The sequence below is a fragment of the Camarhynchus parvulus genome, chromosome 1 (genome assembly GCF_901933205.1).
Source record: "Camarhynchus parvulus chromosome 1, STF_HiC, whole genome shotgun sequence".
Taxonomy (NCBI): domain Eukaryota; kingdom Metazoa; phylum Chordata; class Aves; order Passeriformes; family Thraupidae; genus Camarhynchus; species Camarhynchus parvulus.
Window position 1 is genome coordinate 100,422,039 of NC_044571.1, and position 16,271 is coordinate 100,438,309.

A 16,271-nucleotide genomic window follows, 5' to 3' on the forward strand; every position below is an offset into this window, starting at 1 on the left:
GAGAGAAGATTTTGCTGAAATGAAGTGACCCAAATGCAGACAAGATAAACTATATATGCATGTGGGAATGTGGCAGCTGGGGACACGGGTTAGTGGTGGGCTTGGCAGCGCTGTGGACTTGATGATTTAGAGGGCTTTTACAGCCTAAATGATTCTGTGATTCTGCATTAGCGTGTAAGTGGTGAACTGATCAGTAGATAAGAAAGCTGATTGAGACAAGACTGTCTTTTTTGTCCCCTGATGCTTTATAGCAGTTAATGTCCTGTAGCCTCTGACATCAATGCCTGGACTGCTCTACAATGGCACATATCTGACAGCTCTGTGGTGGGAACACCAGGTTGACCTTTATCACCAATTCAGTGGTGGAGCATTAATTATCAAGTGAAGATGTTTATAAGACACTAAGAATAGCTAGGAAAAGGCATGTATTGAAACAAGTTTCTGAAAGAAAACATCATCTTAGTGGAAGTGAAGTTTTTGTGGATTTGTGTGGATTTTGTATGATATTTGTGCCTTGAAAATGACCTCTTTGTTCTGCCTTTCTGTTTTGCAAAGAAAAAAACTGGTGAAGATTCTTTAGAAATTAGCTTTATAGGAATTGCATTAAATGAACAGGTTGGGTCAAAACAAAGTTGAATTCATTACAGATTTGCCAAGTAAAATATTTTCCATGAGCTGAAATCCTTTCAAGGGACAGGGATGTGTGACTTCTTCATCTAATCTTATTTTACAGCAGATTTCAACTTTTTATCCCATCTAGGGATGAAAAATATGTCAAGGTCCAGAATGATTTTTTTTTCCTTCTGAGGAAAGGAAAATGTGTGTTGCAGGCGTCCGTTTATCCCGAGCTGGATGACAGCCACGATTGTGAACCTGCCAGCCAAGGGTCCACAGGAAGTGAGATTGAGTGGGGATTTAGAGGACCAAGATATTAAGGTGGGAGGGGATGACTTTCAAAAGGAACTTGTCAAAAAATACTCCTCATTCTCAGATGTGTGAGATGCTGATGGCCATGGGAGGGGAGGAGGGTGAGATAGTCCCGTGCTGAGCTTCAGGCATCACTCAGGCCAAGTTTTAAGGTCATGTGTGATTGGGCTTGTTTTCATTACAGTCCATCTGCAGCCTCTTGAGAAGATGCCTGGTGTTTCAAAATTGGCATGTGTTATATGACCCATAGCAACTCCTTTCCTGAACTAAATTACTCGTGGAAATCAATGTAAAATACACACAGTGTGTTTGAAGATTGGTCCATGCTTCCTGGGGGAAACAGGGAAAGGGAGGAGATCTTCCCTAATCTCCTCCTGCCATTGATGCCTTTTTCTCTTTGCAATTTTTCTCTCATGAAGAGAACTCCTAAATGCATTTTAAATGTGGTGCCTCTGTTCCAGCCTGCCACAGGGCTGCAGAGATAATGTCTAGTTACAGGGATAAGGTAGAAGGAGCACAAAAGGAATGCTGTTAGAGAGAGGGCATGGCAAAATGTGTTTTATGCTTCAGAATGATGTAAAAATGCTCACATGGGAATAGCTCAAGCATGTTTTTATTTAATGAGTCATGTCCTGGAGGCAATTGAACATTTTATCTTTATGTACATACAATTTTTCTGAAGGTAGATCCCACTCTTTCCAAGTAGTCTAGTTTTTAAGGTCTGTCATGCCAATGAAGTTAAAAAATGAGTGTTTTTTTGTTGTGCTCCCTCATTTGGTCTACTCTGTCTTCAACCACCTTCCCATAACCTTTCTGGCCTTTTTCTAGGTACAGAGGTCAGTCCATGCCTGGACTGTATAGTGCAGTCCCCTATGTCCACAGCTCAGGAGTCTTTGATCTGGGCAGCTTCAGTTTTTCCCAGCCCTGCTTTCTGCCTCCAAAGGGATTTGGAAGGGGGAATATGCCACTAACATCCCCTTTTCCTATTCCTTGATTAAAATATTCATATTGATGCATTTTTGTGACAAAAAATGAGCAGTTTAGCAGCAAATCCAGGGAAAGTCCTTTTCCTCCTCCGTCTCCCCAAGGTCTGGAGTTTGATGGTTAAGTTGCAACACCTTGGATGGGTTGGAGTTTGCTGTATGCTGTAGGAAACAATCCTGCACTGCCAGGTGGGTGGAAAGGATAATCTAATTGGTGATCCCTCTAATGTGAGGGATCATATTATGCAGACTTATTGTGTGTTTTTCAGGCAGGAAAAGGAATTACTTTGTAGATGAACCATATGAAAATCCACTCAGAAAATGAGCCCCCTGTTACTCAAAAGCCTTTTAGAGCTCTTTCCTGAAAGGATTTCAAAGCCTTCTTTAGAACAAGCCTGAAACATTTTCTAGGACACTTTGGACATTCTTAACTTGTTGAAATTTAGAAATGGTTTGGAAATCTGCATGCCTCCAAGTGCTCAGGGTATGTCCAGATTTCAAAGTCACGGGACTAAACTCAAACCTGGGTTTGAGGCCTCTTTGAAATGCTGAAAAGCTGATTAAGGAGCTGATTTTTGCAACTGGTATCCAAGTCTCCTGCAAACAAGACTTACTGCCACACTGACTCCAGCCAAACTCTGCTTATATACCACCATCACACTTTCATAACCAATTAAAAATGGTCTGGAGAAAAGTCTAAAGAAGCTGATCTGTTAAGCTGCAAGTAAAACTTTCAATACAACAAATCAATCACTGGGAAAGAAATGTAAATATTCCCCTTCTCAGAGGTTTCTTGGACAAAAGCACTTTTCCAGCTTTTAATGAAGTAGTTCAGTTGCTCCTGCCTGAAAAAATCACTACCAGCTTTGAGTAAATGAAAAATAGTGGCAGATTATAAAATTGAGATCTCTTCTGTGAGAAAAGAAGCAAAAATATGAATCTTTTTTATAAGCAGGGTGCAATGTATCATGTTTCAAAGGCTATTTAAGTCTCCCTAATGAATCCAAGGAAAGGGAAATTCTGCCATGCCTGTAAAAGCATCCAGTCCCTGAAACCTTGCAGAGATAACATAGCTGTTTATTACTGATCCTTCCCAGAGCAGTCTTGGAATCAAGCCAAATGTGGGAAGGAGCTCTCTTAGGCTGCAGAAATCAGGCTGCAGCAAACTGTGTGCTGCAGCCTGGCCAGGTTGATCAGTCACCACTCCTCAGCTGACTCCCTGTGGCAAGGAATGTGGCCACTCTCTGGTGGCTGCTCCTTGCTCACGTACCCTTTCTTTACTCCAATATAAAATATTAGTCACAAATGCCTTAGGCTGGCATGCTTTCTTGGATATGAGCATACCTGGAACTGGGTGAGCATGCCTCTGCTGCTCAGTTTTCAGTGTTCAGTGGCAGCCCTTGATAGCACTTCTTTCCTGCTACCCCAAAATTATGCTTTGAATTTTGTTAAGGGGATTATTCAGCCTGTGGAAGAGAAGGCTCTGGGGAGACCTTAAAGCCCCTTCCAGTGCCTTTAGGGGCTCCAAGAGAACTGGAGAGGGACTTTGGACAAATGCCTGGAGTGACAGGACAAGGGGGAATGTCTTCCCACTGCTAGGGAACAGGGTTAGATGGGGTATTGGGAAGAAATTCTACCCTGTGGGGCTGTTTACTGGAACCTGTTGTTTAGAGAAGTTGTGGCTGCCCCATCCCTGGACATGTTCCAGGCCATATTGGATGGGGCTTGGGACAGCCAGTGGAAAGTGTCCCTACTCATGGCACGGGGGTTGGAACAGGCTGATCTTGGGCTCCATTGTCCCCCTGTACAAGCACTGGTGAGGCTGCACCTTGAGAGCTGTGTTAGTGTTATTGCCCTTGCTCCAAGGCAGACTTTGAGGTGCTGCAGTGTGTCCAGAGAAGGGCTCTTGGAGGGGTCTGGAATATAAGTCATGGAAGGAGTGACTGAGTACTGGCATTGCTGAGTCTGGAGAAGAGGAGGCTCAGGGGAGACATTATCACACTCTACAAATCCCTGCAAGGAGATTGTGATCTGGCTGTGATTGGTGTCTCTGCCCAGGAAACCAGCAACAGGACAAGGAAATGGCTTCAAGCTGCCCTGAGGGAGATTGAAAAGATTTTCTCCAGTGATGGGATTCATTCAGCATTGAAACAGGCTTCCCAGGGAAGTCACCGGCCCTGGAAGTGTTTAAAAAATGAGTGAACATGGCACTTTGTGATATGGTTTACTGGACTTGGTGATGTTGAGCCCAGGGTTGGACTTTATGATCTGGGAGGCTTTTCCTGACCTTAATGATTCTATTCCATGATACTACGATCTCTAAGGTTCCCTTCCAACCCAAACCACTCTGTGATTCTTTGTTTATGAGGCCAATGAAATTTTTTGGCAGAAGCACTCATATGAAGCTGGAGGAGAGTAGCAGTTATGGGTAGACAACAGCATTTGACGTTTGTTTTCTGTTACAGCTTCTTTTAGTTTCTGTTAGTGAGGGCAGAGGGTAAGATGAGCTTTGAGTGAGTTATAATGTGTTCAGTGATGGTTGGTTTTGGAACAGTTATCAGATGTGCTACCATTTTTTTAATGAGATCTGACAAATTCTGAATAAGAAATAGCAAATAATGCTTTTGTGAGTGTCCCAGAAGAACAGGAGGGAACCTGCTGTAGCTAAAGATGCCCTTGTACATAGCAGGGGGCAGGTGGACTAGATCGCCTTTAAGGTTCCTTTCAGCCCAAACTATTCTATGATCCTATGAAGGTCAGAAAAACATTCACTTTCTGTTCCTCCCACTTTATTTAGGTGTTATTCCTTCTTTCCCAGGGCAACATGCTTGCAGCTGGTGCCCATTTCAGTAAGCAGGCTGGCCAGCTATGAATTTTTGGTAATCTTAGTTAATGTGTAGGGAAGATTGAATTCTTTCTCCTTTGAGAGACCTGGATTTGATCATAAAGTTTCCTGAAGAGATTGGTGAATAATAAATTTATTTGTAAAGATAATAATTTCACGCAGTAAAATTGTAATGGATAATGAATCTAGCTCTCTTAAAACTATTTAGTCCCTCTGCAAGCAAATGGCATTTGAGTTAGAGAAAATTGGGTCTGGGAATGATTTTCCATGGACCTTGATCTTTTCAGGAGCAAGATTGAGCTGACACCACCTAGGCTGTTACTGAAGACATTTCTCTACTCTGGTCTTAAAAGCAATTTCCCTAAGCAACCTGATCCAGGGTTTTACTATCCTCAGTGTTAGGCTTTTCTTAATCGAAATTTAGCTAAACATAATTTAAAATAAAATTAATAATTTCTTGTCCTCTTTCCTTGGCATATAAAGAACATTTTTTTCTCTCCCCTTGTAGCAATAATCTTTTATAGAGGGGAAGACACCTCTTTTAACATACTTGTCTAAATCAGTTCCTTCATTGTTTTCTACTTTCTGAACTGCTCCTCTGGCTCCCCTGGAAACATTCCACATTTAGCTGGATCTTTCTTAAAGTGTGCTGCCTTCCTTGCACTTTAATCCACTGTCACTAAATATCCTCAACTCCTTCTTCCCTAGCATTGTCCCCAAATTTTTAACCTCACTCTCAACTTCTCACTAATGAAAATACAGGCTAATTCCAGGATCTCTCTTGACATCTCCTCACTGACATATGCTGATAACTCTTTCTTGTACAGTTGTTTCGTGTCAGTCTCCAGTCATTCCTCGTGGATGAGAATGCAATTTAAAAGTAGATAAGATTCATCCCTCAAAATCTTACATGAAGCTGTGACCTTGATGTATTTTCAGGAATGTCCATTGTGTTATATATCTCCTGAGAGATTTGAATTATTTTTCACTTTCTTTCTTTTATATACTGCTGCATTACTTGACATTACTAGAGCAAGGGGCACCAAAGAAATAAAGAAGAATTTTATTTAAAAGAGAAAAAAAATTACATAGCAGTACTGTGTTCTGGGATTTGGGACTGCTGGAGTTCATGAAAGCAGATGGTTTCCCTGTGGTCAGAAAGGGCTGAGGGAATCACGCAGCCAAGGGGATGAGATGTCAAGGAAGGAACATCCCTTCCATCATCCCTAATGCAACAGCCCAGGTGCTGGCAGTGTAGGAGAAAAAGAACTACAGAGAGTGCTTAGATTTATGCTTTACTCCTGTAACAGCATCTCCCTCATCCACTGGGAGATGCCCTGGGCCAGTAAGGCAGTTGCTGTGCCCCAGAAGGAGTTTTTTATATCCTCCTTAAGAAGGATAGGAGTGATGGAGTGAGGTTCCAGGAGGTATCTCATGCCTGTCATTATATGTCATAATCATGAGTGACAGCGCAGAGTTGGCCTCAATTTGGATCCCAGGTGCCAGCTGTGCAACCAAAAAAATATGTATCCTATCTGCTGATGGGACAGAGCAAATAGGGATTCACAATGAAGTTGTGTGACATTGCTAAGTTGGTTTTCATCAATCTTAGAGGTCTTTTCCGGCCAAAATAATTCTATGATCTCCTCCATTTAAAATTAAAATCCCTACTCTCCAGCTGGGGGAAGACTCTTAGAAGTTCTGGGGTGTCCTTCACCTCTGCTGAGTCTGTATGCAGTGCTTCTGCAAATGAGGGCTGGAAAGGGGACATTTGGGACAGGCATGTTGAGTGGGAGTTGTCTAGACAACACTGCTGACCTTGTGACAATGGTAAAAGCCTGTTCTGGAGCCAGAATTTTGGCTGGGATTACAGCTGAAGGATAATTTCTCAGCAGTCTTCCAAGTGCTTCTAGAGGTCACAGTGTTGTGTTACGATGCAGTCGCCTGCCTTCATGTTTTCTCTCCAAGGCTCAGGAGGAGGGCATTTCTCTGAGTGCTGGAATTGTGCTGGACCAGGCCCAAAACAAATGAGATTGAACTTAACCCATCAGTGGGGAGCCTGGTGAGATCACAACTGCAGGCTCCGAATCTGATGTTCAGGGCTGCTTCTGTGGGTAAACTCTGGACTTTGGAGTTCTTTGTCTTCCCCCACCGGCTGAGAAACTACCTGCTTCATCTTGTTTAATGAAAAATGAATCTAACTCATATCCAGGCCTATGCTTTAAAACAGAAAACAAAATCTCTGCTTAGTGGCATTGTCAGGAAATTTTTCTAAAAGCCCATACAGGTTTATGATGGGGTCAAAACTTTGTTTTGGCTATTCAACCCACCCATTCTGAATGTCCCCATTTCCTGATACCAAACTGAAGGAAGTTTGAGGATTTATTTAATAAGATTTTTCTTTTTCCTTTCTTTGTTTCAGACTGTGGGCAATGGGGAAGGTATATAGGTATATGGGAAGGCATATCTTCTACTAGAGTCACTTTTTTATTTTTCCTTTTTTTTTCTTTTTTTTTCCTTTTTTTTTTTTTTTGGCAAACCACAGGAGTGGATGGAGGGAAAGAGAGAATCCCAGGTCCCAGTACAGCAGGTAGAAGAGTTTTGCTTTCTATTTGAATGGGGTAAATATCACTGCTGTGTGCTTTGGGTGTTTGGGGAGTGAATGTCCTCAGTGGTGAGCTGGAGTCAGAATGGACCCGTATTCCTTTTCTTGGCACTTTAGCGAGCTCCCAGCATGAAGTGACATGGATGCACTGCATATTCCCCATCCTCCCTAGTGAACCCCCAGGAAACAACATTTCCATCCACTAGCAAAGCTGAGTGAGGTTGACAAATACCCTCCCCTCTTCCAATGTCAACACACCTATATTTGAACCTTTGCTCTGAATACTTGAAGCATTTATTAATACATTTATGAGAAGTCATCTGGAGATTTCTTGTGCAGGGGCCCCAGTTCACAGGGGCACTAACAAGGCCTTTGGTTCAGTGTTGGGCAAACACATTCAGTGTGGCTGCACACTTCAGCTTCAGTAGAGGCTTTAAATGGTTTTTAAATGTTTACACACACTCCTGAATGAGAGTGAGTTCAGGGGCCATTAAACACTGAACCTGTAGAGGAATGTGAATCAGAATAACAAACAGGAGGCAGAAAAACTTAAAGAAGAGCAAGAACAAAATCTCAACGCTTCACTAATCTCAAACTTCTCCTAAAGCATTACCTCATGAGCAGTTCCTGTAATTCTCATGGATTTGTTTTCATCTATTAACAGTTGCTTAGCTCAAGGGTCCAACTTATGCTCCTCTCTCCTCTTCTGGCCCCAAAGCAGCCTTAGAGTGTTTCTGTCCAAAATAGACACAAAATAGCCACACAGAATAAGATTTAGGAGAGATGTCAGCAATTACCCCACTCAATAAAGCACCTTTCTTACATCAGTTTCAAAAGGCCATCAAGTTCACAGCCCCATGGTGTTGGGTACACAACAAAAAGGCACGAGTCTGACCGAACAGGAACACCTCCATCCTAGGTTGTCTTTGCAGTCTGTGGAGAAATGGTGTCTCTAGGACATGGTTCATTGCATTCAAAATTCAATGCCTGGTACACTTTCATGTCCAGTGAATAGTGGAGTGTTTTAAGAAATGGGATAGATGTTTTTTGATGACAGATATGAAATGGTAATCTATGGATCAATGAAAGAGATTCCTCAATTAAGGAGTTGCTTCTGAAAACCTCAAACCATTCACTGAGAGAGAGCCAGTACAATAGCTGATTTATCCCACTGAGCCTGTCTTTAATTAAAAGCAGAAGCAAAACAAGCTGTGAAAGTCTGTTTGGTACTGGGTGACTTGTCATCCTACCCTGTAGCTCCTGCCACACTTTCTGTTCAGGAATAAAGGTGTTTTGGGGCCAATTGCCCAGCTGCTCGTGCCGTGGTGGGAGAAAATCAAAGGGAGAAAGGTGCACAGTCCAGCCCTGCTAGTATTGATGGTGATATCCCTGATAGGATCAGTGCTGCATAGTGCCTGTAACAGCCTGCTCAGCATTCTTCCCAGCCTGGCATCCTTGGCATGGAGACTGTTCAAATACTGTTTGGCTGTAGGGTTCCTCCTTTGCCCTTTTCAGGTTAGGCAGTGGTGGACAAATAGCAGTGTTTGTTCTTTAGAGTGTCATCTTCCTCTGTGGTGGTGTTCACAGGGTTCCCAGGATGAGGGAAGAGATCAGAATCTTGACTCCATGTTTCAAAAGGCTGATTTACTATTTTATGATATATATTATATTAAAAGAAAATAATATATTAAAACTATAGTAAAAGAATAGAAGAAAGGATTTCATCAGAAGGCTAGCAAAGAAATAGAAAGGAATGAATAATAAAATCTTGTCACAGCCTCAACACAGGTGGCTGTCATTGGTCATCAAATAAAAACAATTTCACATGCTGGGTAAACAATTCTCCAGATCACATTTCAAAGCAGCACAACATGGAGAAGCTGAAGCTTCTCAGCTTCTCAGGAGAAAAGATCCTGGCAAAAGGATTTTTCACAAATATGTCTGTGACATTCCTCCATCTCCTTTCAGACGGTTTTGGAGCCTGCCTGGGAACATCAATTGTTTGGAATGATTGGTTCTTCTTGTGGATGTATTCCAATAGCTTTGCTTGCCTGCTCATGTGGGGGTAGACTGGCCCAGCAGACAAGCAGCCTGGATGCTGCCAGGCCCAAACTGAGAGTCAGAACAGGAATTTAATGTTATTTTGGGTGTCCTGGCAGGTGATTGCAGCCCAGGGCTTCCCCTGGTACCCTTGCAGGCGCAGGGGGCTGTTGGTGCTCTCTGTGCTGGCTGTGCTGGCTTCACCCAGTGCCTTGCAGAGCTGCCAGGCCCAGCAGCACCACACAGCAGTGGTTTGGGAAACCCAGCAGGAATCTGCACTTGCTCACAGCTTTTTCCTTCTTCCAGACAATGCAACAAGACTTCCAATGGGAGTGACAGCTGCGACTTGATGTGCTGTGGCAGAGGCTACAACCCCTACATGGACAAGGTGGTGGAGCGTTGCCACTGCAAATATCACTGGTGCTGCTACGTGACCTGTAAAAAGTGTGAGAGGACTGTCGAGAGATATGTCTGCAAATGAAAACTCTCCTCTGCACACCTGGGAGCTCAGACAGCAGCAGCACCCCAGCACCATTCAGAGAAAACATCTCCTTGACTAGACATGGTTTATCTTGTAAAGACACAGACTTGAGGAGAGATGGTAGGAGGAAAAGCAACAATCACACCAGTAAAAATAAGAACGTAAAAAAAAACCTCCCAAAAAGCAACAGACCCACAAATGTTTCTCCTCACCAATAAAATGCTCTCTGAGAAGACAAAACTTCATTTGGGATGGTATCTTCTTCCAAAATATTTCCTATGGTTGCCAATGATGTCCAGCCATCAAGTGCCTTAGTATTCTGAGAAATAAATATGGAAACTTTCCGTGGGGGAAAGAAAAGCACCATTTGTTTGACAGTAACTAAGGCTCACACCTGCCTGTGCCTCCTAGCACAGGTACTGAGTTTTCATTGGGACCATCCCACAAGGGAAAATGCTACAACTTTTCAGCAATAACTGCCTTTGTTGCCAAAGACTTAATTTTCAGCAAGGAATCATCCATTCTGAGTGATAAAAAAGTGGAAAGATTTCAGGTCAATCTTCTGAAATGAACAACTAATTTTAATCTTTCTTTTACACAGGTCTGCGACTTTGAGCTGATTGCTGAAGGAAAATATATCCCTGATTTGTCCAGGCTGGACAAAATTCAGCCATGAAAAAAAATCCCCTGGAATTCTGGAGGCAGTGAAAGTAGGGTAGGCTGAGAAGGACTTTATGGGGTCCACAAGACTGCAGTGGAGCCTTTAGGATAAAAGAACAAAACAAAATCCAAGTCCAGTGGGAAAGTAAAGAAAAACAGCAAGCTCCTGCTCTCTATCTCTTTGCCCTTAGGGTGTGATACCCTTGTCACTGACATTCTTCCACATTGATCCATCAAATCCTTGGGGAAATATGCCACTGGCTTCTTCCCCCACAAAACTATTGGTCCAACCTCAGGAAACTGCAGAGAGTGGAGCAGTCCCGGCTGTAGGGAGCACATCCATGGAAGTCAGCAGCTATTGGAAGTCAGCAGATATTCACAGCAGGAAGGAATGGGAACATGTCAGTCCTTCACGTGGCTCTGCCCTGACACAGCAGAGCACCACTATCTGTGGCTGTACATATTTTCTTTTGTATGCAGATATACAGAAATATTTATATCTTGTGCTTTCACCTACTTTACTTCCTACATAAATATATCCTCATATTATAAACAAGCATTAACAATAGTATGAAATAAATGCTGGATTTACTGGTGCAACAGCAAAATGTCAGATTATTGTTTCACACTTCTACTAGGAAAAAAATTCTGATTTTCCTTCCAAGGATGGGAAAACAACATGGTTTGAGGCACTCACTGGTGTAGGGATAGATAAGTTTCTTTATTCCCTGCCTCTCCAGCCTCTCAATGTTGAACAGAATTAGCCAAGATACAGTCAAGAAAATGGAACAGAACACTTGGAGAAAGGAAGAGTCACCATTGCTGTTTTGTCTATTTTTATCAGCAGTCACTCTCATTGGTAAAATTTCCTAGTGCCCCTGAGGAGCTTAATAACAAACATGGCTCATATCTCTCATGTCATGGGTGGTTGGCTTCTGGCTCCTGCACATGGAGAGGAGCTGCTGTGCAGGGGAGTTTAACACAGCCTAGGCTCCCTTGTTTGCTTTTTTGTTTGTTATTGTTTGTGGTTTTGTTTGGTTTTGTTTGTTTGGGGTTTTGGTTTTTGTTTGTATTTTTGTTGTTGTTTGTTTGTTTACTTGGGGTTTTGGGGGGGATTTTTTGTTTTGGTTTATTTTAGTGGTCATCCAGCCCTGTGTACTGATTATGAGAAGTGATGTTGGAGAAGGATGCTGCTCCAGGAACAGAAGGCAGCAGAGCTTCTGATGTCTTTCAGATCATTCTTAAGCACCCCAACCCCATGCAAAATGCTGTAAGCAGCCAAAAAATCACTTCTACACAGATGTAGAGGGACTCTGTCACTTTCCTAGGGGGAAATATGTCAGTAACACCACAACCTTTCTCCAAACCTTTTTTCCCCACTTAGTCAATCCCTAGGGGGCAACTACCTCTGACATGTCTGTGAGCAGCCCTGGGGAATTGGAAGAGAGAAGCATCATGTGCTATAAGAGCAAAATTAGAGGTATTTTGTTCTCTTTAGCTGTTTTGCTTTGCTGTAATGGGTTTGGTCTTGTTGCCTCCTTCTATCCCTCAGTTATGAGCAGGCAAAAAAGGAGCTTTCATAGCTTGACAGTGGTTTGTGTTATTGTCACCTCATAAAAGCTGATGGACTAAAACATGTCTGCAGTGCAGTGATGAGTGGTGGGTGTCTTTAGGCTGACATGCAGACAGGCTGGTGGCACAAATCCCACTGCTCTCCAATGCCAAAATTTGGCTTCAATTGATATGTAAAGAAACCATCTACTCTCATTCTTTTAAGGAATTTTATTTTTATTTCCAGTTTCTGATGATGTCAACAAGGCACAGATGTTCTGACTGAAGAAAAATTTGGGCATTTCAATGCCATTCTGTAATGACTCTTTTTCTTGTTCCCTTGCTGATGTCATGAGTCTTTCTGCTTGATGAAAAACTAGTAAAAAGGAAGAAATGGCCTATACATACACTGTTTTCAGCTGCATTTCACTCCTCCCATGTCAGACCTGTGATCCTTGACTGGCTTTTTCATGTCAGAGGAAATCATCACTTGTAATTAAAAGGAGTAAACCAATTAGGCATCTGCAGGTCTATCAGGTAGGAGATGAACTCACAGCAGAACTTTAAGCCATGGTGGTAACTCACACTTTGTTATCTCATGCCACAGATGTCCGTTACTGAAGATGTTGACCTGAAATGGTTGAATTGTTTGGAGTTTTGCAGTCTGGGGCAGCCACGTTCAAAACCTCTGCTGTCTTCTCCAGATAATCCTTTATGGGCTTCACCTGAACTTTCCTTCTTTGACAAAAGAGTCTGTGTGGCCCCATCCCATGTCTTAGGCTGTTAGTCTAAGAATTAACAATTTTACACTGCTTTTGCCATAACTTCTAAATTTCAGGGCCCTATTTTTCTCTGGAGCAGCTGCACACTGCATTAGGAGTGTGCCCAGGGGGATGTACCTTCCTAAGGTGAGAATCACACACAGGGCAAGGTCTGATAAATTGCAGCCTCCCTTGTTACACTGGCCTGCTTCATCCAGCCATCTCAGCAGTTTGATGGCTTTAAGATGAAATAAGGTAGGTTTAGACTGGATGTTAGAAAGAAATTCCTCCCTGTGAGGGTGGTGAGGCTCTACCACAGGTTGGCCCGAGAAGCTGTGGCTGCCCCATCCCTGGAAGTGTCCAAGGTCAGGTTGGACAGGGCTTGGAGCAACCTGGTCTAGAGGAAAGTGTCCCTGCCCATGGCAGGGGGTGAAACTTCTAAGGTCTACCACTTCTAAGGTCTTATGAGCTTCTAAGGTCCCTTCCACCCCAAACCATTCTGTGATTCTATGATGTCCCTCTGGATGCTCTGGTATTTTCAATTTTTTTCAGAAAATGTCTTTCTATGAGCAGTAGACAGTACTTCTGCTTTCCTTTCCTTTTAATAATGACTAGGAATAAAGAGAGTACCTATAATACAGGGCCATACTGCTGGAACTCATACTACAATGTTCTTCTTGCAACCTGTCTGATGCTTCACTCCTTGCATCAGCAGCAAAGCACAGAGAGGCCAGAAAAGTGTCACATCTCTCAATTTCAATTATCAATACAACAGGGAACCAAAACAGAATGGCCAAGTAATTTTTTGCAGTCTAGAGGAAGGTGTCCTTGCCCATGGCAGGGGGTTCGAACTGGATGATCTTGAAGGTCCATTCCAACTCAAATCATTCCATGATGCTAAAATTTTTCGTGCACATGCTGTGTGAAAGATATTTGGGAGAACATTTGTCACAAACCAGCTTTGTAAGGAAAATACATCCCTCCTTCTCTTTCTCAGGCCTTCAGCAAGCAGTTTTCAAGGCTTTGCTCAGAAACACTGAGATCTTTCAGCAACTGTAGAAAAAACAGCTTTAATTACTGTGAATGTCTGTGTCAGGTGTTGCTGTAGTTCCCTTCTTATAACATGTCTTACCACATCCCAGCAGCTGATATAATTTGACCCAGCTCCATGTCATACTACACAGTACTGTTGGTTTACACTAGCTGGCAAAATACATCTGATTTATTCCCACAAACACTATTATTTCACAGCTTTACAATATTACCCCTGATGGAAACAGCCAAGCTATCCTGAAGAGTATTATGCTATTTTATTAATTTGGAAAAAAAATCTATGATTTAAGAAAACAGGTTGGACTTAATGCTATTTTCAGATCTGAGTTTTTAGACCCTGCATACATCTGGTTAATTTGTATTTTTTTTATTAATCCCCCCATCTTTACCCCTTCCAGTTTTATATAATTTAGGTTTCTCCATAAGGTAGGCAAATGCGATTCATCATAAAAAACTCCCATCTGATTGTGTATTTTATTCTACAAAAATAGAAAGTATCCTAATTATACTAAAGCAGGCAGCCCACAATATTTCACTTGCAGCTGGAAAAGCCCTTGGTGAGGGGAAGGGGAGTGAGGGAAGAAGAAAACAATCTGAATACAATTGGAAGTGTCTCTGTCAGGAAAGTGATAAAAGAGTCCCTGAGGGACCATCCCTATTCCTGCTAGAAAACAGATCCCTGTAGACAGCCATTATCATCCTCCAAGTGAGACAGACTTGTGCTGCCCAGCTCTGGGCTACCTGTTTGGGGAAAGTGCTGGGAGGAGGCTCTGCAGGTACTTGGGAATATGGGGAACAAGAGGCCTGGAATTGGAATTGATTGTTGTTAGACCTTCACCCTGTGACAAAGGAATTGGCTTTCCCTGCATCGGACAGGGGGTTGTGAAACACCATTGTTTTATTCCCAGGAGCAGATTGGAGCTATAACAGGCATGACTTTCTCCCCTGCAAGAGAGATGGAGCAGAAAACAAAATTTGGGAGAGGGGGAGAAAGAACAGGAAACTTAAAATCCACCTGAGATTAATGACTTTAACATGCACAACATATTTTGTTTTGTTTTACTCTCAGGAACATTTTCATCAGTCAGACAGAGTTTGATTAAATATCTCGGCAGAGCTTTGGTTTATTCATCTAAAGAAAAAATTATCCTCTCTTCATGGAAGCAGCATTAACTGTGTTTTCTAATTGTGAGAGCAACAATAATAATAAAAATAGTAACAACAGAATACATTGTGGAATGTTTTTATTTCCTCTTTTGTTAAGAATAAGTGGACAGTATTTTGTCTGGATTTTAAATTAAATTAGTTTTAAATTTTAAAGATACTTTCTGGGCTGTGTGGAAAGCTTTCTCTTTTTTGCTCTTTTAAGTGGAATTTTTCAGGGTGTTTACCAGAACCACATTGTCTTGAAATTTCACTTAAGGCAGAAGAGGGTATCACATAACTGCACAACTGCTGGAGCTGGGATATAAAGGGATATACTGCCAGGACCACAGAGCTTAGGAGAAAGCCAACAGATCCATAACCTAGTACCAGAACCCTTGTGCTGCTGTCAGTGTAAGGATGAGATTCAGATCTAAAAATTGTCATTGGTTGAGTTATTCTGTGAAGCTTGCCCACTCAAATGGCACAGCAACTCAAAAAGGGATGGCTCACGTGCTTAAGGCTAAAGGTGTAGATAAGAGTTTTCCTGCATTAGTGCCAAACCACTAAAAAACTTGGGTAATCAAATCTTATAAATGCCAGTTATCAATAGATCTCTATAAGTGGTAACTGCTGACAAATGGGCTTTTAAAAATGGAGACCCATGTTTCTGTCAGACTTTCTAATTTGCTCAGTCCGGGATGGGGTCTGGAGTGTTGCTCAGTGGTGATGAATGATGAACTGGAGTGAAGATGGAATTATAAAAATTAATCCAGGTAAAGTTGGGTGCTCACAATCCTGTGTTTGTCTGAAGTTCTAGGATGTGTGACAGCATAATTTCAACATCCTTGAGGATTGGCTGCTTTCGCAAAATTCATGCTGTATTTCAGAGGAAAGAGCGATTTAAAATCTGTTATTCTAAGAGGCATCTTTCCTTCTCCATTGTTTCTCATCCTAAATTTCAAGTTTAAAATTATCCTAAAATAGTTTGAAATTTAGCATAAGATGCTGTAATCTGTGCCATTATGAAAGCCATTAATAACAGCAACTGTGTCATCAGCAGAGGAAACTGGTAGGTGTATTTTGAATCATAGAGTGGTTTGGGTTGGAAGGGATCTGAAAGCTTATCTCCTTACAACCCCACACCATGGGCAGGAGCACCTTCCACTAGAGCAGCTTGCTCCAAGCCCATCCCACCTGGCCTTGAACACTTCCAGAGATG

The 16,271-nt window shown here is 42.3% G+C and overlaps 1 protein-coding gene across 7 annotated transcripts in view; it reads left to right on the forward strand.

Moving 5' to 3' along the window:
- WNT11 (Wnt family member 11) overlaps nucleotides 1–15,125 on the forward strand; it is a 32,070-nt gene extending 16,945 nt beyond the window's left edge. For 6 of the 7 annotated variants that reach the window (XM_030950656.1, XM_030950611.1, XM_030950644.1 and 3 more), the window contains 2 exons: nucleotides 7,301–7,345; nucleotides 9,707–15,125. In XM_030950656.1, coding sequence (XP_030806516.1) covers nucleotides 7,301–7,345; nucleotides 9,707–9,881 — 220 coding nt within the window. In that variant the 3' untranslated portion in view covers nucleotides 9,882–15,125. The remainder of the gene's footprint in view (nucleotides 1–7,300; nucleotides 7,346–9,706) is intronic. The other variant, XM_030950645.1, reaches the window with a different exon arrangement.
- The last annotated feature ends 1,146 nt before the right edge of the window (nucleotides 15,126–16,271 follow it).